Consider the following 18,241-nt stretch of genomic DNA (forward strand, 5'->3'; position numbering starts at 1 on the left):
TTTCTTAATGTTTAGTGACACTTTCTGTTCGTCGCTTTTCCGTGTACCTCTCGCCTAGCAGATGTAAACGTACCACGTTTCTGTATTTACAGATTTCTCTAGTGCTTCAAAATTAGTTGTTGAACAAATCAAAACCGTTACAGCCGTAAAATTTTAATAGTGAAATAATATATAGAAGCAAACCAAATGCATTTGAAGGTTAAACATGTCGATGATATATGGGATCAAGATCCCGGTGTTGATCTATCCGATGTTACGCTGCAATTAGGAAAATTAGATGTGCATAAACGTGAAAATACAGAGGTCGATAGAAATGAACTTCTAAAGCGAATAGTTTTAAATGAAAAAACAGTAAATTCCAAACACTCGGCCCCCACTGAATCGGTTGTGCGAAAGAATATCCCTAAGACTTTTCCCCGGACTAAACAACAACTCAAGGACCGCGACTGTGCCCTAAACCAACGGAAAAGACGTTTCTGCCACAACTATAGCTTTAACTTTCAGAAGCATAAACAACTGAAAGTAAAAATTGCCGCAGCAGTGGAAAAGAAAAACATTTTTTCGATAGTTGGACCTTATCCGGCCCTGCGGAAAGCGCTCAAAAAACGCAATTGGCTTGAGAAACAAACGAGCTCGAGTTCCCTAGTTCAAAATCTGTCCGTGCATTCGTTGCTTCACAAAGCTCAGGAAGGAAATGAATATGAAGAAGCATTAATTTCGAAAATACTTAAACTGCACAACGCTGATTTTATCTGGCAAAATCGCCGCACTAAAGAGTCAAAGAAGGATCGCTTCTACACACCTTACCGAAGTCGAATTTGTTACGACCGAAATTTTGATTTTACTATGAAAGAAGGTCTGGTCAATGTTACCGAATCCATCCAGTGGTTCCAGGAAATTGGCATAGCAGAGTTGGATTGCCCACGTACCTACATTTTGAATTCGGAGGATGATATAACTAAATTTCTCGAAGACTTCCAGCTGACGGCGTGCACTGCTTTTCTTTACTATCTATCAAAGTTTCTAGATTCTTTATTCGACGAAGACGGGACAAAATCGGTCGACATTATTCATACTGCAATGAAGTACTGCAAGTATCATCTGGCGTGTTGCCGTCACGAGGACATTGACTATCACGAATACTGTGAACCGCTGCTGACGGCCGAAGACAGATCCACAATATCGGAAATACTAACCAATGGCGCACGGTTTAAGCTGCTTCCAGGCAATGAGGTTCTGTCGTTGGTGGCACAGGTGAAGAAGTTGGTACTTGAAGCAGCTACACAATTTCCGGATATGAAAATTGACGGTGTGCGAAATATGTGGATCCTGAAACCGGGCAACCGGTGCCGCGGAATAGGAATTATGATCTTTCGTGATGACCGAAAGCTGCTCGACTACGTGGACAGAAATTCGGAGCTGAAGTACGTCGCGCAGAAATATATTGGTAAGTGTTTTATGCTGTATGCATTTTTATTTGATTGGCTTTCAGCTCACCTTAGCACGGCGTTGTCCGCCTGAGACCGTTTAAGGCTGCGCTACTTTGCATCTTACTGTTGCTTTTGTCTTTGTGTTGGTTACTTTTATATTTGTTCCTTCGTGTAGGGATTTGTTGGATATTTGCAGCAGAGTAATGACTAATAGAAATGAACGATATGGAAATTGAAAAACGAATATATATATATATATATATATATATATATATATATATATATATATATATATATATATATATATATATATATATATATATATATATATATATATATATATATATATATATATATATATATATATATATATATATATATATATATATATATATATATATATATATATATATATATATATATATATATATATATATATTATAGAGCTTATCTTTTATAAAAAATTAGACTCATATGGGCATCATTCATCATCGAAAGAAAATGTGAAGAATCCTTTGCCTTCGTCATGCTACGTCGGGTGTTCCATCCGAGTCTAGCAGCATGGTCGGTGAAAAAGCATAAATAATCGTCATCTGCACAGTAAAAAGGCGGATTTTCAAAAAGTGCTTGGCGACTTAAAGTTACAGAGACTGCGGCTAAGAAGCGCGGGAAGAAGTCCGCCCCGAATGGCGATGCAGGGTTCGTCTTGTTCTGGAGCTTGTTCCGTTTTAGACCTGACTGAGCAGCAGTTGGAAGAGGAACAGCTAGCAATGGAGATGGCCTTTGCAAAGCAGATCGAGTTGCGAAAGCAGCGTCTTGCTAAGTAGCAGGCTTAGAACGAGAAGCGGATGAAGATAGAGCGTGAATTCTCAAAGAAGCGGGATGCTATTCGGAAACAGCTCGACGACAGCATTAATAAGGTCAACTCGTTGAAGGGCCAATATGGGTGCATCTGTCTCCAAACCGGAACAGAGGATGGAAGCTGGATGCTGGATTATTACAGAGCTTAACCAAAGCATGGATATCGGCAGACGGCTGGTACACTCACGTATCCAAAGAAGGTCGACAATCAGGTGCCGTTAGATAAGTCGTTCGTTGTCCAAGCCGGCCAATTCGAGCGAAATGACGAAGATGTGAGTGGCGGTGAAGCTTCCGAGTTCCCGCCGAGTAGATGCAGTGGCAACAGTCTTCAATTGTGCGGAGAAGGTAATGGGTCAGAATGTATCGTTGGTCGTAACGCAAGAGATCAGCTAGTTACTCGCAAAGCGGTCTCTCAGCACCTTCCCAAGTGTTAAAGGGAAGCAGAAGTTTGGCCGTTGTTTATCAGCAGCTTCGAGTACACGACTGCAGCCTGCGGGTTCTCAAACCTCGAGAATTTGAAGCATTTGTAGGATTGTCTACAGGACGACGCACTTGAGTCGGTTAGGAGTCGGCTGGTGCTGCCGGATTCGGTTCCGAACGTGATTAGGAATCTTCGGAATCTGTTCGAAAAACCGGAGAAGCTGCTCAGAATGCTGCTGTCAAGGCTGAGGAACGCGCCGTCACCGAGAGCTGATCGATTGGATACGTTCATCAGCTTCGGGATAACGGTGAAGTAGTTATGCGACCACCTTGAAGCGTCGGGAGTCTGCGACCACCTAAACAATCCGATGCTGGTGCAGGAGTTAGTTGACAAGTTGTCACCGAGCTACAAACTGGGTTGGGTGCGGTATGAGCGCGGGAAGGTGGACAGTCCGTTGCATATGTTCACTAATTTCATAAATGACATCGTTTCGGATGTGTAAGAGGTAACATCATGACGCCGACCAGATTGATTCTGATGAAATTCGAAGAGAGACAGTAACTAAGCCGTGTTGGATCTGTAAACGAACGGATCATCTCATCAGGTGCTGTGAGGAGTTTAAGCGGATGAACATTGCCACCAGGTTGAGAGAGGTTGAGCGACAAAACCTGTGTGGTCTTTGTTTGAACGAGCACGGAAACAGTAGATTCATAATACTACAGAAAAGGCAGATAGGTGAAAAAATATTTCCATATCGTTGGCGTTCCAGTGAAAGATTACCAATTGGGAAAGCCGAGAATCCAACTCGAGCTAGACAACGTCCACTAATTTGCGCCGTTGGAGTCAACAAACCGACTGCCTCGCGGTCGAAAATTGCCTGGACAGTGTATGGGTCGGAGAGCCGCAGACCTAGAGCGCACAGTGAATCTGCACTCGATCGTTTCATCAAGCAATCAAGATCTGCATGACATGATGCGAGCACAATACATGCTAGATAAGACAGCGATTGCGACGTTCGCTGAACCGGAGCCTGTGGAGGAGAAAAGAGCTCGAGAGATGCTTGAGGCGACGACGAAGCGAGTGGGTGATCGCTTCGAAACGTGCTTGCTGTGGCGTGAGGATGCACGACAATTCTCTGAAAGCTATCCGATGGCTGTACGCCAGGTTCTAGACCGTAAGCTGGACAGGAATTCAGATTTGCAGAAAAACGTGTGCCAGCAGATCGAGGACTATCAAGTCAAACACTATGCGCACAAGGCTAGTGATGCCGAATTGAATGGTACGCCACAAGTCGCTGCGTGGTATCTACCACTGCAGGTCGTGGTCAATTCAAAGAAGCCGGGTAAAGTGTGCCTGGTTTGGGATGCTGCATCATCAGTGAACGGAGTTTCCCTTAGCTCAGAGTTACTCAAAGGCCCGGATATGCTAGTTTCACTTCCCAGAGTAATATGCAATTTTCGGGAACGACCAGTAGCATTTGGTGGTAACATTCAAGAAATGTACCATCAGATCCGGATCAGACGAGAGGATAAGCAAGCGCAACGGTTTTTGTTCCGAGCGAACACTGAAGTTGCTCCGCAGGTGTACATTATGGACGTTTCCACCTTTGGTTCCACGTGTTCGCCCTGCTCGGCCCAATTCGTGAGGAACTTGAAGGCAGCAGATTTCGCAAAGAAGTACCCTGAAGCAGTAGAAGCTATTGCACTATGGTCCCAAAGCTGTATTTAGGAAGACAAAACTGTTTGCGCCAAAACCGTTGGTTTTAGATATATAGTATCTTCGGCAAACTTTCTTAGAACTTTCTTGCCGATTTTTTATATTAGTTGAATTTGGGTGGTCCTTGTGGTTAGGGTGTTCAAAGTATCAACTTATTAGATATGTAAAATTCAGCTACATAATGTTCTACAAAGTTATAAATCAATCAAATTGAAGCAAATTTTCTTAAGAAAGGTGGTAAGGTTCGTGTGCTATGATTTTTGCAATATTTAAGGTAGGGTGGCTCTTTAAAAATTGGTTTTCTATTAATATCTTTTTATGTGTTGATTTCTCGCTAATACTTTGTTCAAGAGGTTTTTAGAACTTTTGTAAGTACATATTTTTGCCGAAGCAATGAAGTTGCTATCTCTTTTGTTTGCATAGTTACAGGCGATTTTCAAAACAAAAATTGTTTTTTCAAAGCTATATATCTTCCAACATTGCAAATGGATTTTCAATCTTTTAATTTCATTTGAAAGATCGGAACTTTTGTAGTTTTTGGTGAAAAAACTGCGGGAGCGTTATTTCTGTAAAATAAATAATTAATTTTTGAAAATGGTGTATTTTTCAACAAAAATCGTTCATAACTTTTCAAATAGACGAGATAATAACTTTGTTGCTTCAGCAAAAATATTCGCCATACAAAGTTCTAAAAGTGCTGCAAACAAAGTATTTACGATAAATCAATGTATGAAGTGACAAATGAGAAATAGTGATTTTAAGGGGTCACGTTTTCAACGTTCAATTTCTTATGGTAAAATCAACTGAGAAATAGTCAATGTGTGTTATAATGAAAATCTATTGAATATGTGACACTGTTTGAAAACACAACATTTTACCGTACAACTACATGTTAGCGTGAATTCACAATAGTGTTAATAGTGTACTATAGTAAACTCTAAATAAAAGTTATCTATTACGGGGCCAATAAATCAAGTACCGTCATCATATATAGATGCTAGGGCCTTATGAGTTATTTTACCAATTCGCGATTAGCGATTTTCAGACCTCTTACTTTTATTTGTTTTGAAGTAACAAAAAATTGAGAATCTTTCCTTAACTTACCCACAGCTGTCATTATAGTCGATAATTAATTTATACTTTCAAACATTGCATAAATGTTGGAAAAGCATACAAAAATTTCCGCTGCTATGAATAACAAACTCGTTTCAAGATTTTATTTTAAAATAACAAGACGTGAACTAAAACATTTTCTTTCTAGCACTAGTTTTGAGCACTAGTCCAAACCAAAAAGGATTTACTTAAGTGAGCATAGATAACTTTTGTTGGTCGATTTAGAATTAACGATAGTTTGCAGCTAACACTACTGTAAATCCACTGTACTATTTAGATGTACGGTAGATTGTTCTTTCAAAAACGTTTACAAATCCAATAGAATTGCCATGACATTCGGTATTATCACACTCAATGACTATTTCTCAGTTGATTTTACCATAAGAGATTGAGCGTTGAAAACGTGACCCCTTAAAATCACTATTTCTCATTTGTCACTTCATACATTGATTTATCGTAAATAGTTTGTTTGCAGCACTTTTAGAACTTTGTATGGCGAATATTTTTGCTGATGTAACAAAGTTATTATCTCGTCTATTTGAAAAGTTATGAACGATTTTTGTTGAAAAATACACCATTTTCAAAAATTAATTATTTATTTTACAGAAATAACGCTCCCGCAGTTTTTTCACCAAAAACTACAAAAGTTCCGATCTTTCAAATGAAATTAAAAGATTGAAAATCCATTTGCAATATTGGAAGATATATAGCTTTGAAAAAAACCATTTTTGTTTTGAAAATCGCCTGTAACTATGCAAACAAAAGAGATAGAAACTTTATCGCCGCGGAAAAAATGTGTATTTACAAAAGTTCTAAAAACCTCTTAAACAAAGTATTAGCGAGAAATTAACACATAAAAAGATATTAATAGAAAACCAATTTTCAAAGAGCCACCCTACCTTAAATATTGCAAAAATTATAGCTCATGAACCATTAGAGATAGCCACATAGTTTCTTAAGAAAAGTTGCTTCAATTTGATTGATTTATAACTTTGTAGAACACTATGTAGCTGAATTTTACATATCTAAGAAGTTGATGCTTTGAGCACCCTAACCACAAGGATCACTCTAATTCAACTAATATAAAAAATCGGAAAGAAAGTTCTAAGAAAGTTTGCCGAAGATACTATATATCTAAAACCAACGGTTTAGGCGCAAACAGTTTTGTCTTCCTAAATACAGCTTTGGGACCATAGTGCATTGTGAAGCGTCATTGAGGTGTACAAAAAGACGGAAGAGAAGCACATAGGTTTCCGGACAGGGAAGCAAACAAGATTTGGTACATGTAAGTTCGTAAACTGACATAAAACAATGAATTAAGACTATCAATTTGTGATTAGATACGCGGAGACAATCACTGGGCTAGTACGAACGGTACAGTTGAAATTGAGAATAGCGACATAAACCAAAGTAAGTGAAACCAACTTTAGAACAGCTAGTAAAGTAGCATTTTATTTGGATTTCAGATGAGTCTTGCAGCATATTAGAATTTTCATGCATAACTATTATAAACCTGCTTTTAATAAACTATTTAAAAACTTCTTGTCATTAATCAGCATTTTGAAGACAGAAAAACCGTAAAAAATATTTTCATGGCACAGTAGTAATGGAGCGGTATATTTTGCCAAAAGCGGTTTTAAAACAGCTCTTTTAATGCCTATTGGTTACTTGGGTATGGATATGGATATTTAATAAATACGGCCCTATTCTGCGCGGAGTGTGACGTGAGATGACTAATCTCACCTCACTCTAAGTGACTTTTCTCACCCAATTCTGAAGAGTCACTTCGGGTAACGTGAGACGCCCATTTAACCGCAATGGAGAATCTCACCTCACTTGAGTCGACGAAAAGTGATGTGAGTTTAGTCACCTCACGTCACACGCCGCGCAGAATAGGGCTGATAATTTAATTTAACTCTGTGTGGTACAAATTGGTCAAATGGTCACCCTGTAAATCAAGATGTAAGTCTTTAATGTTCGAAAATCATCAGGAAAATGGTTACTTATGTCGTCGGACACACAACTAGCCATGACAATTTTTTTTTTGAAAATTTACACGGAGAAAACTCATCTGGTCGTGTTTTCATCGCTAGGTGGCATTGTATAACCAGATTGTCACGGCTAGGGAGACTATTATATTGTTTGCAAATTTCAGCTTTTTGATTCGCGTCCATTTTCAAATTTCCATAAAATTTGGTCCTCTGACTACGTACCTGCGTGTATTTTTGTCTTATTTGTCTGATACTTTTGACAAAAAATTGACCGCCTGAAATGCAATGAATGCGATCCGTCAGTTCGCTAGTAGTGCGTACTATGCGCATCAGCTTTATACATACACATATTGTGCTGGGAAGGAATGATGTTAAAAGTAGAGCAAAGTAAAGTAAATTTCATTTTCTCTTTGAATGTTGATGATTTTTATTCATATTTTGCCATTTTTACTAAATTTTGTTAGAGTGCTGACAACCGACTACATTTTTCTAAATGGTAAAAAATAATAATTTCACTAAATTCTCAGTAACATTTTTCATATTGACGAAATAAATTAGATTCCTTCACCAGTTATTAGCTAAGGCCTCTAGCTTTCCATTGGTATGCTTGTGTCCCTATATTATGCAATTGGACAAATGTTATGAGCCAAAGACAAAAGAGTGCCGACAACCGACCACTAGGGTGTCCCAAAATGACATCATGTTAAAAAAGTCATCGGGCTCACTTCTTAAATGAAAGCTTAGGGTATCAGGACCACTTTCTTCTTCGGAGTGAATTTGCTAAAACGATCCCTACTGGTGGCGAATTTTGATTTTTCGAAAAATGAGCCGATCTTGGGTAAAATTTCAAATTCATGCTTGTTGAAGTGCTCCTGAACTGTCTTAGATTTTTTTCGGCATTTTTTTATTTTTCTGGAGATCATAATGGAGAAAAAAAATGGTGTTATTTTATTTGGATAATACCGCATACCCTTAAGCTATATCAGTGCTATACAAATTCGGATCAAAATACTCTCACCAAACGACTAGAGCTCAACTGTATTCACTCTATTTGACAGTTATTGCGCAAGTTAGCAAGAAATAGTTCCAAAAACATTTTATAACCTATTTCAGATGGTTGAAATTTTTTACTGATTTTCAAACATTCTTAATGCCTCTACCATTTAAAAAAACACACTTCCCACTCGGCTCCTTACTCTTGATCACTAGTAAAACCCTTGTTCATCATGCTATCAATGCCATTTGCCAGTTGTGTATGTATTCGTGTCATTATTCTAGCTATAAAATGATTATTCAAATTCAATGTCAGTAATAACCATGCGTCTCCATTCACAGTTTTTAAAATTTTGACTGCTTATCGCAAGTTTTCGCAAAACTAGCATATACTCATTTTAAAGAGAAAATTAAAAGCTTTCGAATGAGTATAGTGTGATCGCGGGAATTCACGGGCGTCGTTGTTGTTATCGCATTAGAAATTCGAATTCAATAAAAATTTATGACAAACAGTTATCTAAACACTAACTAAACCAACTAGTGACTTATTTTTGGCGATTTTATGGTGTAATTTTATCACACGGATAATTTTGGTGAAGTAATGCAATTCATAAAATCAATCATTTCTTTGAAAAATGAAAATAACCGGATGTAGTTCCTATGGTCAAATTATGCAAAAAACACCTGAAATATGCCCTTAAAAAAGCTGCCAAAAATTTATTTTACGTTCAAATCACTTAAAATCTCGCAAAAATGTCTCTGATAGCTCAGCTGATAGGAGAAAAATACTAGCGAGAATATCGCATAACATTCATATATGGACTTAAGTCCGGGCTCGTCCCACTGTGCGCCGGCTAAATGAAAATTTTACTTGGATGCCAGTTATCAGTGGTTATACTGCCAATGATTGCAAATCAGTCCCATAAAGATAGGAAATCCCATAGGAAATGGGACAAATATGCGATCATGGGCAGTATAGGTGTTGTGATTTTGCGCAAAATTGTTTCAACCAATTTCCGTTAATTTGATTTAATATCCCAAAAATGCTATCAAAAATAGTCACAACATATCTAGCTTTCCTTAATACTACTACAATTAACTGTGGATATTTACTTATCTTCAAAATAGTCCGGCTTTCATGTTTAGCTGAATAACATAAACTGAAGCAAACTCAATTGGCTTGCATTCAATTTTCGAATGTTGTAACCCACACTAACTTTGTATAAAGGTACTTTACATTTTTGTGAACAGTCTGTATCATTTGCGTGCAGTAACAATTGATCCAATCAGCAGCGCTTCGAAACACCTGAAGGACGTGTGCTTGAAGTGAAGGAATCTTCCACGCGGATCACCAATCTAGTTAGTTACGTAACCGTTGTGGCTGCCAGTTGAACTGATTTTGTTACCTGATTCCAAGTACGCTTTAGTTTGAGTTTGTAGCAGCGTTCACGTGAGCTACGATGACGGGAATGCGGCACAAGGACTCGAGGAAAACTTTTCATAGTCGTTAAACGATGAAAACAAAGCTCCATCCGCGATAGCATCAAGTTCTGATAGTATCGTTAAACATACAATCCTACGCGACTAGGAGTGCTTGCTGAGCACCCGCGGGAATAACAAATGGTGGAATGTGGCTGGAGCTATGGGGGTAGAAACTAACTCAAACAAATCCGTAGCAACGACCAATTTTGCAGTATACAAATCAACCGAACTATTTACCGAACCCATGCGAAATTGTAGAAACTCTATCGTATTAAATTATCAACAAACTCGCACAAGCTTTTAAATTGTTTGAGGCTGTCTTGACTTGGCTGCCGGCTTTATGGTACTGGTGAATGTTAGGGTTATATGACTCTTTGAGCGTCGCGTTAAGGAAGACAACTCTATTGAATACATGTGCGGGAATGTTGTTCCGATGGTAAAATAGGTCGCTATCCCATAGTTTCATTCACCCGGTCCTGTTCAGTTAGTACGTTATTTATGGTTGCTGGGGATGAAAATGCAATTTCAAGCTCACGTTTTATTTGTGCATGTGTGCAAGTTCAGGTGAATAACTCTCGTCGCCACGTGGAGAATCATGAATGGAAAGAAGGGCGGTTCAACAAGACGCACTTTTGTGTCCATATGTTTCCAAGCTAGACCTACAACATAACGAAGTACCTGTGGCGAATAGTAGGAAAGGGGAATTCTTGTCAGAGCGTAGATTGAAGGGTAGCTGATCGATAATTGGGTCACCAATATATCTACATGACTTCGTAATGTTTTGGTGGGCTTTGGCGTTGCGTGTATGATGTGGGATGGAAGGTTTAGTTGCGAAAGAACTGCGTTTGTGTGATTTGTCAGCCTAAATGTACTACATGTTTGGATAGAAATGATGGCTGATTTCGGTTTAACTTTGTTAGTTTTATTGAAAGCTTACAGAGCTAATCATTCCTGGTTGAGGTTGGAAATAGACATGGGCAAACCGATTCAATTTGGAGAGTGAACCGTATCCGATTCACTCGCTAAAATGAATCGACTCTTTTGATCGATTCAGTGACTCATTTTAGTACTTTGAAGAATAATTATTAGGGATAAAACAAGAAAGAATCCAGGACTAAGAAACGCTCTCGTGTTCCAGATATTTAATGTAATTTTCATTTTCAATAATGGACTCTACTTATTTTATGTTTCTCGAATATTATTAATGAGAATGTTGACGTTGAAGCTACGTATAAGCGTTTTAGCATATTTTCGAAAAGAGTTGGGTAAACTAATTTTCTTTCTTTCCATCAAATAGTTGGATCGCATATGAGTGTGAAAAGAGGTTCTGCAATTATTTGACAATCTCAAATTTAACTGCAACCGTTGGATTTGGCGAGGTTTCCCATTTAGACGCAATATTGTCAAAATCTTTTCAAATGCTACATCTAGCAGTAGCAGTGCCAATTTGGAAACCATAAGAGGGCTTTGCTTCACCTTCGGATGATTGAAGCAAACATTTGACCATTATGTCGGATATAACAGCTGTTTTTGATGTTTTATTCCGTGTAGACAAACAGTGTCCAATGTTTGTCATTCATTTTGTTTCGTTCGCTCTAAAGATTCATAATCATGCCCATTGGCGTGGGCACGGGGGTGGGGGGCTGTAGCCTCCTCCTAATGTTCTGTTTTTATTTTTTCACAAAAGTATGGTTATGATGTTGAATACATACGAGAAACATGTGCAACTTACTGTATATCTCATTTTGTTTAAGCAAGTCATGTAATCTTAGAACGCCTCGATAAAATCAACAGTTGGGGCAAGTTCGTTGAAATCAGGAATCTCTATCGATAACAAAATAAGGTTTCTGAGAGGAAGCGGTAGCCGCAGCAAAAAATCGGCTACCGACTTCGAAATACAAGAGTGCTGGTGATCAATTTTATTTTTTGCTTTGCCTAAAAATTATAAACTTTATATTGCAAATGAATAATACAGTCTGTTGCTTCAGCAACAAAGAAACAAGGTTCCGGGATTTTCAATTTGGTTTATTTCCGTACCAGGAATTAAAATCTCCTGCAAATTATTTTTAAGTTTATAGCATAAATTCAATTTTGCTGAAAACATTAGCTTACGCTTTGTGGGTTTCGTGAACGTCAATTCTCGTCAACCCAGAGCCGTAGCAACCTAAGGGGCCAGAGGGGGCTTTGCCCCCTCACGCGTTTTGCGCCGAAAGAAATAAAAGATTTTTCAAATAAAAAGCAAGAGATCTATTTGTATAGTTTATACTGTTTTAATTAGTATCGACTCGAAATTTCATCGCCGCAAATGGCCGCGCTTCATGAAACACCGCGCCTAGATTATCTGTCATAATATCGCAAATTGCATAACGAAGGGCCTAATGAGAACACAAGTTGTTCAAAAAATAGATGCAGTCTTGTCGATGTACGGCTATTCCAACTGGTGTGAATGGGCACCGTGCACAGCTATCTACTTCCACTCTGCAATCTTCCCTCCGTAGTCTGCAAATTGCATTTAAGATTGTAGTTCGCTTGCGCTATAGTTGCGGTCTTTAGCACAAACTGTTTGATATACTCCATGTCGGCTGGTATTTTCCACAAAGTATTCTCGCAGCCGTAGCACCTGCCCTACACATATGTCGACTATTTCTTGTCCTCCTTCATTCCGTGGCAATGTGAATCTTTCCAGCGTCGACTGAGGATGCCGCATTCCCGCTGGTGCTAAACGCCGTCCTCAATTTTCTCTCGAGATTTTCCAGAACTGAACTGACCAGCTCTATTTGATGACGCCGAAACTGTAGGTTAACACGGAGACAGCAAACGTATTGATTGCTCTGACTTTATTTCCCGCGTTCAGGAAAGACTTCAAGATACAGTTCACTTGGTTCAAGAACGTTATTTCGTAGCTTAAGCTTGGTCCCGAAGAGCTTCTGGAATCCGATATACTGCTATTATCCGCCGCGAATCGTGTCCCGAATCATCTCACCTTCGTCGATCTCGCCGTCTCCAGTCTCGATCAATCGCCCTAATAGTAGCTGAACAGATCGGCATTTCTCTAGGCCAAACGCCCTGCAGATGTCGCCACTAATTCTTTCGGTTAGTTTTATGACTACACCCAGTCGTTCTGTCGAGTCAGCATAGATCTTGATATCGTCCACGAAAAAAGTATGGAACGTCTCTTCCGGTGAGCTTTCTCTATACCTAATCTGATAGTCATTGAGGTGTCCTACTGAGCGGGTTTAAAGAATCGTCTTGGAAGGTCCCCCTCAAGATGCGAAGCATTCTAGACCGTAACACGTCTTTTCCACTTCTGAGCTGAGCAGTTTTGTCGTTACTCTCTCCATCACCTGCCGTAGGAACCTTAGACTACAGGATCAACTTTATACATCTTTAATACCTTGATGAGGAGCGAGTGCAGTATGGAGTTGTTTGTGTTCTTGTAATCGATATAGGCCATACTAAGGTTCCGTTGGTTACACACTACTTCTCCAACAATGACTGCATCGAGGATGGCTTTTTCAGTCTTGTGTTTTTTCTTACACTGATAATATAACTTCGTAAATATAATGAAATCGATCATGCAATGCACGAATTCATTCGTTGTTTTCTGCAACGAAGTTTTTTCGTGCATTGTAACTAGTAGGTTTCGTTCATTTCATGAAAAAGAATGACCGCTTGGTGAACGAAGGCTTTCGTAAATTTTACACGTTTAATGTACACTGCACGAATGTAATCGTTGATAACGACACTATTTTTCGTGAATGAAACGAAATGTTTCGTTTATTTTAATAAACGTTTGTGTATAATACGAACGATTTAATTACTCACACGAATTTATTTCGTTCATCTTAGGAAAGTTTTCGTATTCATTATTTTTGCAATCAATATTTTAGGATCGATGTATGACGACTAACTAAACTGACTAAAAGAATCGATCTGGCAAAATCGATTTTATTTCAACCTGCTCACCTGTACTGAGGACTAGAAAGATTGTGGTGTGATGAAATGGACGCTTAATGAACGCAAGTTTAAGTAAATTTTACTTATCTAGTGTACATGGCACAAATGAAACGAAATTATTCGTTTGTTTCAATAAATGTTTGCGTATATTACGAACGACTTCATTGGTCGCACGAATTCATTTCGTTTATTTCAGAAAAGTTTTCGTATTTGTTAGCATCTTATTGTTTTCAGTCGATATTTTGAGATCGATGTTTGACAACTTCGATTTTTTTTAATTTAAAAAAATCGATGTGCCCAAATCGATTTTACTGTGGTGTGAAGAAATGGCCGCTTGATGAACGAAAGTTTTCGTAAATTTTACTTATTCAGTGTACATTGCACGAATGTTGTCGTTGAAAACGACATTATTTTTCGTGAATGAAACGAAATGTTTTGCTTATTTTAATAAACATTTGTGTATATTACGAACGATCTCGTTAGTCGCACGAATTCATTTCGTTCATCTAAGAGAAGTTTTCGTAATCATCTTCCATCGTTCATCTCTCGTCATTCTCGATTAGTTAAATTTTGTGAGGAGTAAAGTGCATAACGTTAAAAGTTAATTTCTCCGGGTAAAATAGTGGCCCTGTAACTAGAATCTTCATCTAACTGATAGCAGCGCATTCAGCATGGCTGTTAAAGCAATCACCGATGAAGCTCACTTCCAAACCGAACTAGCCGCAGCAGGAGGAAAATTGGACGTTGTGGATTTTACCGTGGCTTGGTGTGGACCGTGCCGAAGCATATCTCATTTGTTCGATCAGCTTCCGGCGATATATCCAAAGGCTGTGTTTCTCAAGGCGGACGTCGACAGATGTACCGAAACGGCGCCGTCCCAGGGCATGTCGACCATGACAATGTTTATTTTCTACCGAGCCAGAACAAAGATTGACAGGATGCAGGGTGCAGACATTAATGTACTTGAAGCCAAAATACAGAAACATTAAATATAGTGATGCGCGTTAACTTGTTCTTTTTATAAATTGTTCAATAAAATAATGAGCAGGAAAAAATGGCATATTATTTTGATATTGCACCGACAGAGAAAAACTCAATCTTATTCATACAAAACCAACGAGCAGTTCGTATATAGCAGCGAACAATTCGTTTGCCGAATGAAGCTGTTTCGTAATAAGCCAACGAAAGTCGTTTCGTGGTATTCACGAAAAATTCGTAATAAAAAATAAAAATGTTTCAATAGAGCTTCGAACGATTCATCATATGCACGAAAAAATTCGTATATTTTATGAAAATTGTCTATACGAAACAAATTCCTGGCGATTTACGAATATATTCTATCAGTGTACATCCCTCTGCTCCTCTGTCAGGATGCTATTCTTCTCATAGTGAGCCCTTACGTATGTAGTGATGAAGGTGCTCATGATCTTGTGCAGACTTGTTAGACAGGTAATTGGTATGTCCTTGGGGATGAGAATTGTGGTATCACGGGTGATAAAATCCGGCAATAAACGGGGTTCGCGTAACGCCCGATTTCTAAGATACTGCGTACCCTCGCGTACATCATTGGCTTCGACGGAGACAGCTGACATCGTCGATTTCTTCGCCTGCTCATTTCTGCTCGCGCCTAAGCCACTGTTGCCCCTCGCTATATTGTACGGGGACCTCCCAAATACTGGTTCAAAAGCCATAACATCGGTGATATCCGGTAGACCTTCGCTGAAATTGAGCTTCATGTGGCTGATTTGGTCATAGAAGTATAACGCCATAGCCATTTTGATAAGACACTCCCTTACTGTATTAGTGTGTCGTGTTTTTTCATCAGCTGGCGAGCTCCCAGCATGCGAAGCTCAGTAGGTGCAATGATAGCGGCAGAGTTGTACGAGATCCACAAGTCAACTTAAAAGAATACTGCAGCTTCGGATCCTAGGTGCGACATTGGATCCGTTTCGCGACATAGCGCAACCGCTTCATCCACATTAAAGACCAAATCACGTAGTAGCTGCCGACTAAGGGGTGGGTCTTCCTTGTTTTTATCTAGTAACGAGCGAGACGATGAAGGAAGAAAGTTTAGAACAGCGTGGAAAAGGTCATATGAGCAAGCTTAGAGTTTGCTGACGATGTAACCCTTTGTGTTCCACCGCAGGAGTCAGAATCGTCTTGAGTACTGTGGCTCTAACTATTAAAAATATTTTTTTCTTCCAGTCCCTTGCTTTAAATATACGTTAAGTTTAATAAAAAAAAAAATGCCCCCTCACGCAAAACAGGATTGCTACGGCTCTGCGTCAACCCGAACGGTAGTTTTTTGCGTGGATGCCTCCTTATTGTAGGATAAAACTGATACTCGTGTCACTGCGTAACAGAGCCTAACCTCACTCACCCTGAGCATACAATAAGTTTTAATTTAATATTTCATAATTTAGACCTTTTTTACGTTACCTCAATATAGCTGTATAGTGTATATATAGATGATTAATTTAAATTACGTTTTAAGAAACAATATCAATTTTTAACTGGCGATTCAATGAACTTGTTAAGAACGAGACTGAAGGCGATTTGTCTTACTGACGTTTTTCCAAGATCTAATTAATCTAATTAATACCCCTTTGGCAGTTCGCCTTCCGCTACGAGATGTCAGTTGTTCATTAAGCAATGTGCTGTACGAAAAGGTGCGCTGCGCCCGAGGGGTTCGCGTAACACAGTCTATGGCGATTCCAGAAGGTATTACATGAAAAGCGATAACAAAACAAACTTTCAACTTTCGTCTAAAACTTAACAGTATCTTAGAAGCTAGAAAGTATCGTATAAAAGCTTAGGAATTATATAGATGTTATTAGTTTGGTCAACAACTTATTTTACTTCTATCTTTTCTTCCTGTTAATGACATTAAATTAGCTAGGTACTACTAAGTAGGAAAAGTTATAAAAATTTTAGTTATGAAAGGATTTGGAATATGCAGATAGGAAAGTTGTTGGTTCTCATGATAAAGAGGGGCGACTCTGCCGTTTCCGTGAGACATGTTGGCAGATTTGAGCAATTCGTAGTAACTCAGACAAAGCTCAACTCCTACCAGCTGAAGATAAAAGATTAGTCCGGAAGATTTTAAGCCTGTTTCTAATGACCCCTTCACTTCGTGTTTTCCGATCTGTATATCTTAAATTCTTGCTCTCACTTGAGTACTATGGCTCTAAGTTTTCATAACTTTCTTTACTAGGTAAACTCTAGCTAATTTAATGTAGTTAAACGGAAAAAGGAAAAAAAATGAAACAACTCTTCATTATATCAATGAGAAATATGAATATATGTTTTTGGGATGCATCTTTAAAAAACGTTTTTAATCAGTTTATAGTTTTCATGTTAATTTGTTATATTTTTATTTGAGTGTGATCTACTGAAAAAGCAATAAATCATGATGATATCTGCTACCATAACTATTGGGTTATTTGCCCTAGCGTATAACTTATACATTGAAGCTAGAAGTTTCATTCATACAAAATGCTTCTGAAACATCTGAACATCTGAGGAACGAGCAACAAGACAGGCATGTTGCGTTCAGGAGAGAGGCTCGCGAAACTGATCAGTAGACAACCTGCAAGGCGTCGTCGACTTTTGGGGAAAGTGTTTTTCTCATTGGACGTATGCAATCGAGGAAAATGTGTAAGAAGCGTGACTGGAAAGTGGTTTCTTAGAAATTTCTAATGCATTCGAAAAAAAAAGATTTCTTTCCAAACTATGTTTTCTATATGTGTTTTGGGCACATCACAAACCCCGAAAAACTTTTTTTTCATATATAAAGACGATTTTCTTGTTGGATTATAGATATTTTAACCTAAGTGTCATTCGCCTCTTTTTCGGGTTGGAGAATCTCTTTAGAAAAATCTCTAACCCTATGTGCGGGGTTGGGAATCGAACCCAGGTGAGTTGCGCACAAGGCAATCAATTTACCAAGTACGCTTTGCCTGCTCCCAAAAGACGATTTTATAGTTTCTACTTGATTCTCGCAGTTGCTCAGAAGTTGTTCAGAAGTTTTTGTTTGTCTTCATTTTTCTGATAAAACACAATACTGTAGATAGATTTTTCTGAATTTGAAAAGTAATTTTTTTGGTGAAAATCTCGGCCAGAATTCACACGTTGTCCTGAAAAAATAAGAAATTAAAAAAGGAAATTAAAAATAAAAGTGAAATAAAAATTGTTTTTGAACATAAAACCTACAGTGGAAAACTATATCACAAACAATAGACATTCATCGACCGATTGCAAAGGCCAACGAATTTTTT

The 18,241-nt window shown here is 38.5% G+C and overlaps 1 protein-coding gene across 6 annotated transcripts in view; it reads left to right on the forward strand.

Annotated features, from left to right (window-relative positions):
* Positions 1 to 18,241, forward strand: part of LOC131682453 (tubulin glycylase 3B-like) — a 43,045-nt gene that overhangs the window by 16,174 nt on the left and 8,630 nt on the right. For all 6 annotated transcript variants that reach the window (XM_058963928.1, XM_058963924.1, XM_058963923.1 and 3 more), the window contains exon 2: positions 93 to 1,447. In XM_058963928.1, the coding sequence (XP_058819911.1) occupies positions 187 to 1,447 (1,261 nt within the window). In that variant the 5' untranslated portion in view covers positions 93 to 186. The remainder of the gene's footprint in view (positions 1 to 92; positions 1,448 to 18,241) is intronic.

The sequence above is a fragment of the Topomyia yanbarensis genome, chromosome 2, assembly GCF_030247195.1.
Source record: "Topomyia yanbarensis strain Yona2022 chromosome 2, ASM3024719v1, whole genome shotgun sequence".
Taxonomy (NCBI): Eukaryota; Metazoa; Arthropoda; class Insecta; order Diptera; family Culicidae; genus Topomyia; species Topomyia yanbarensis.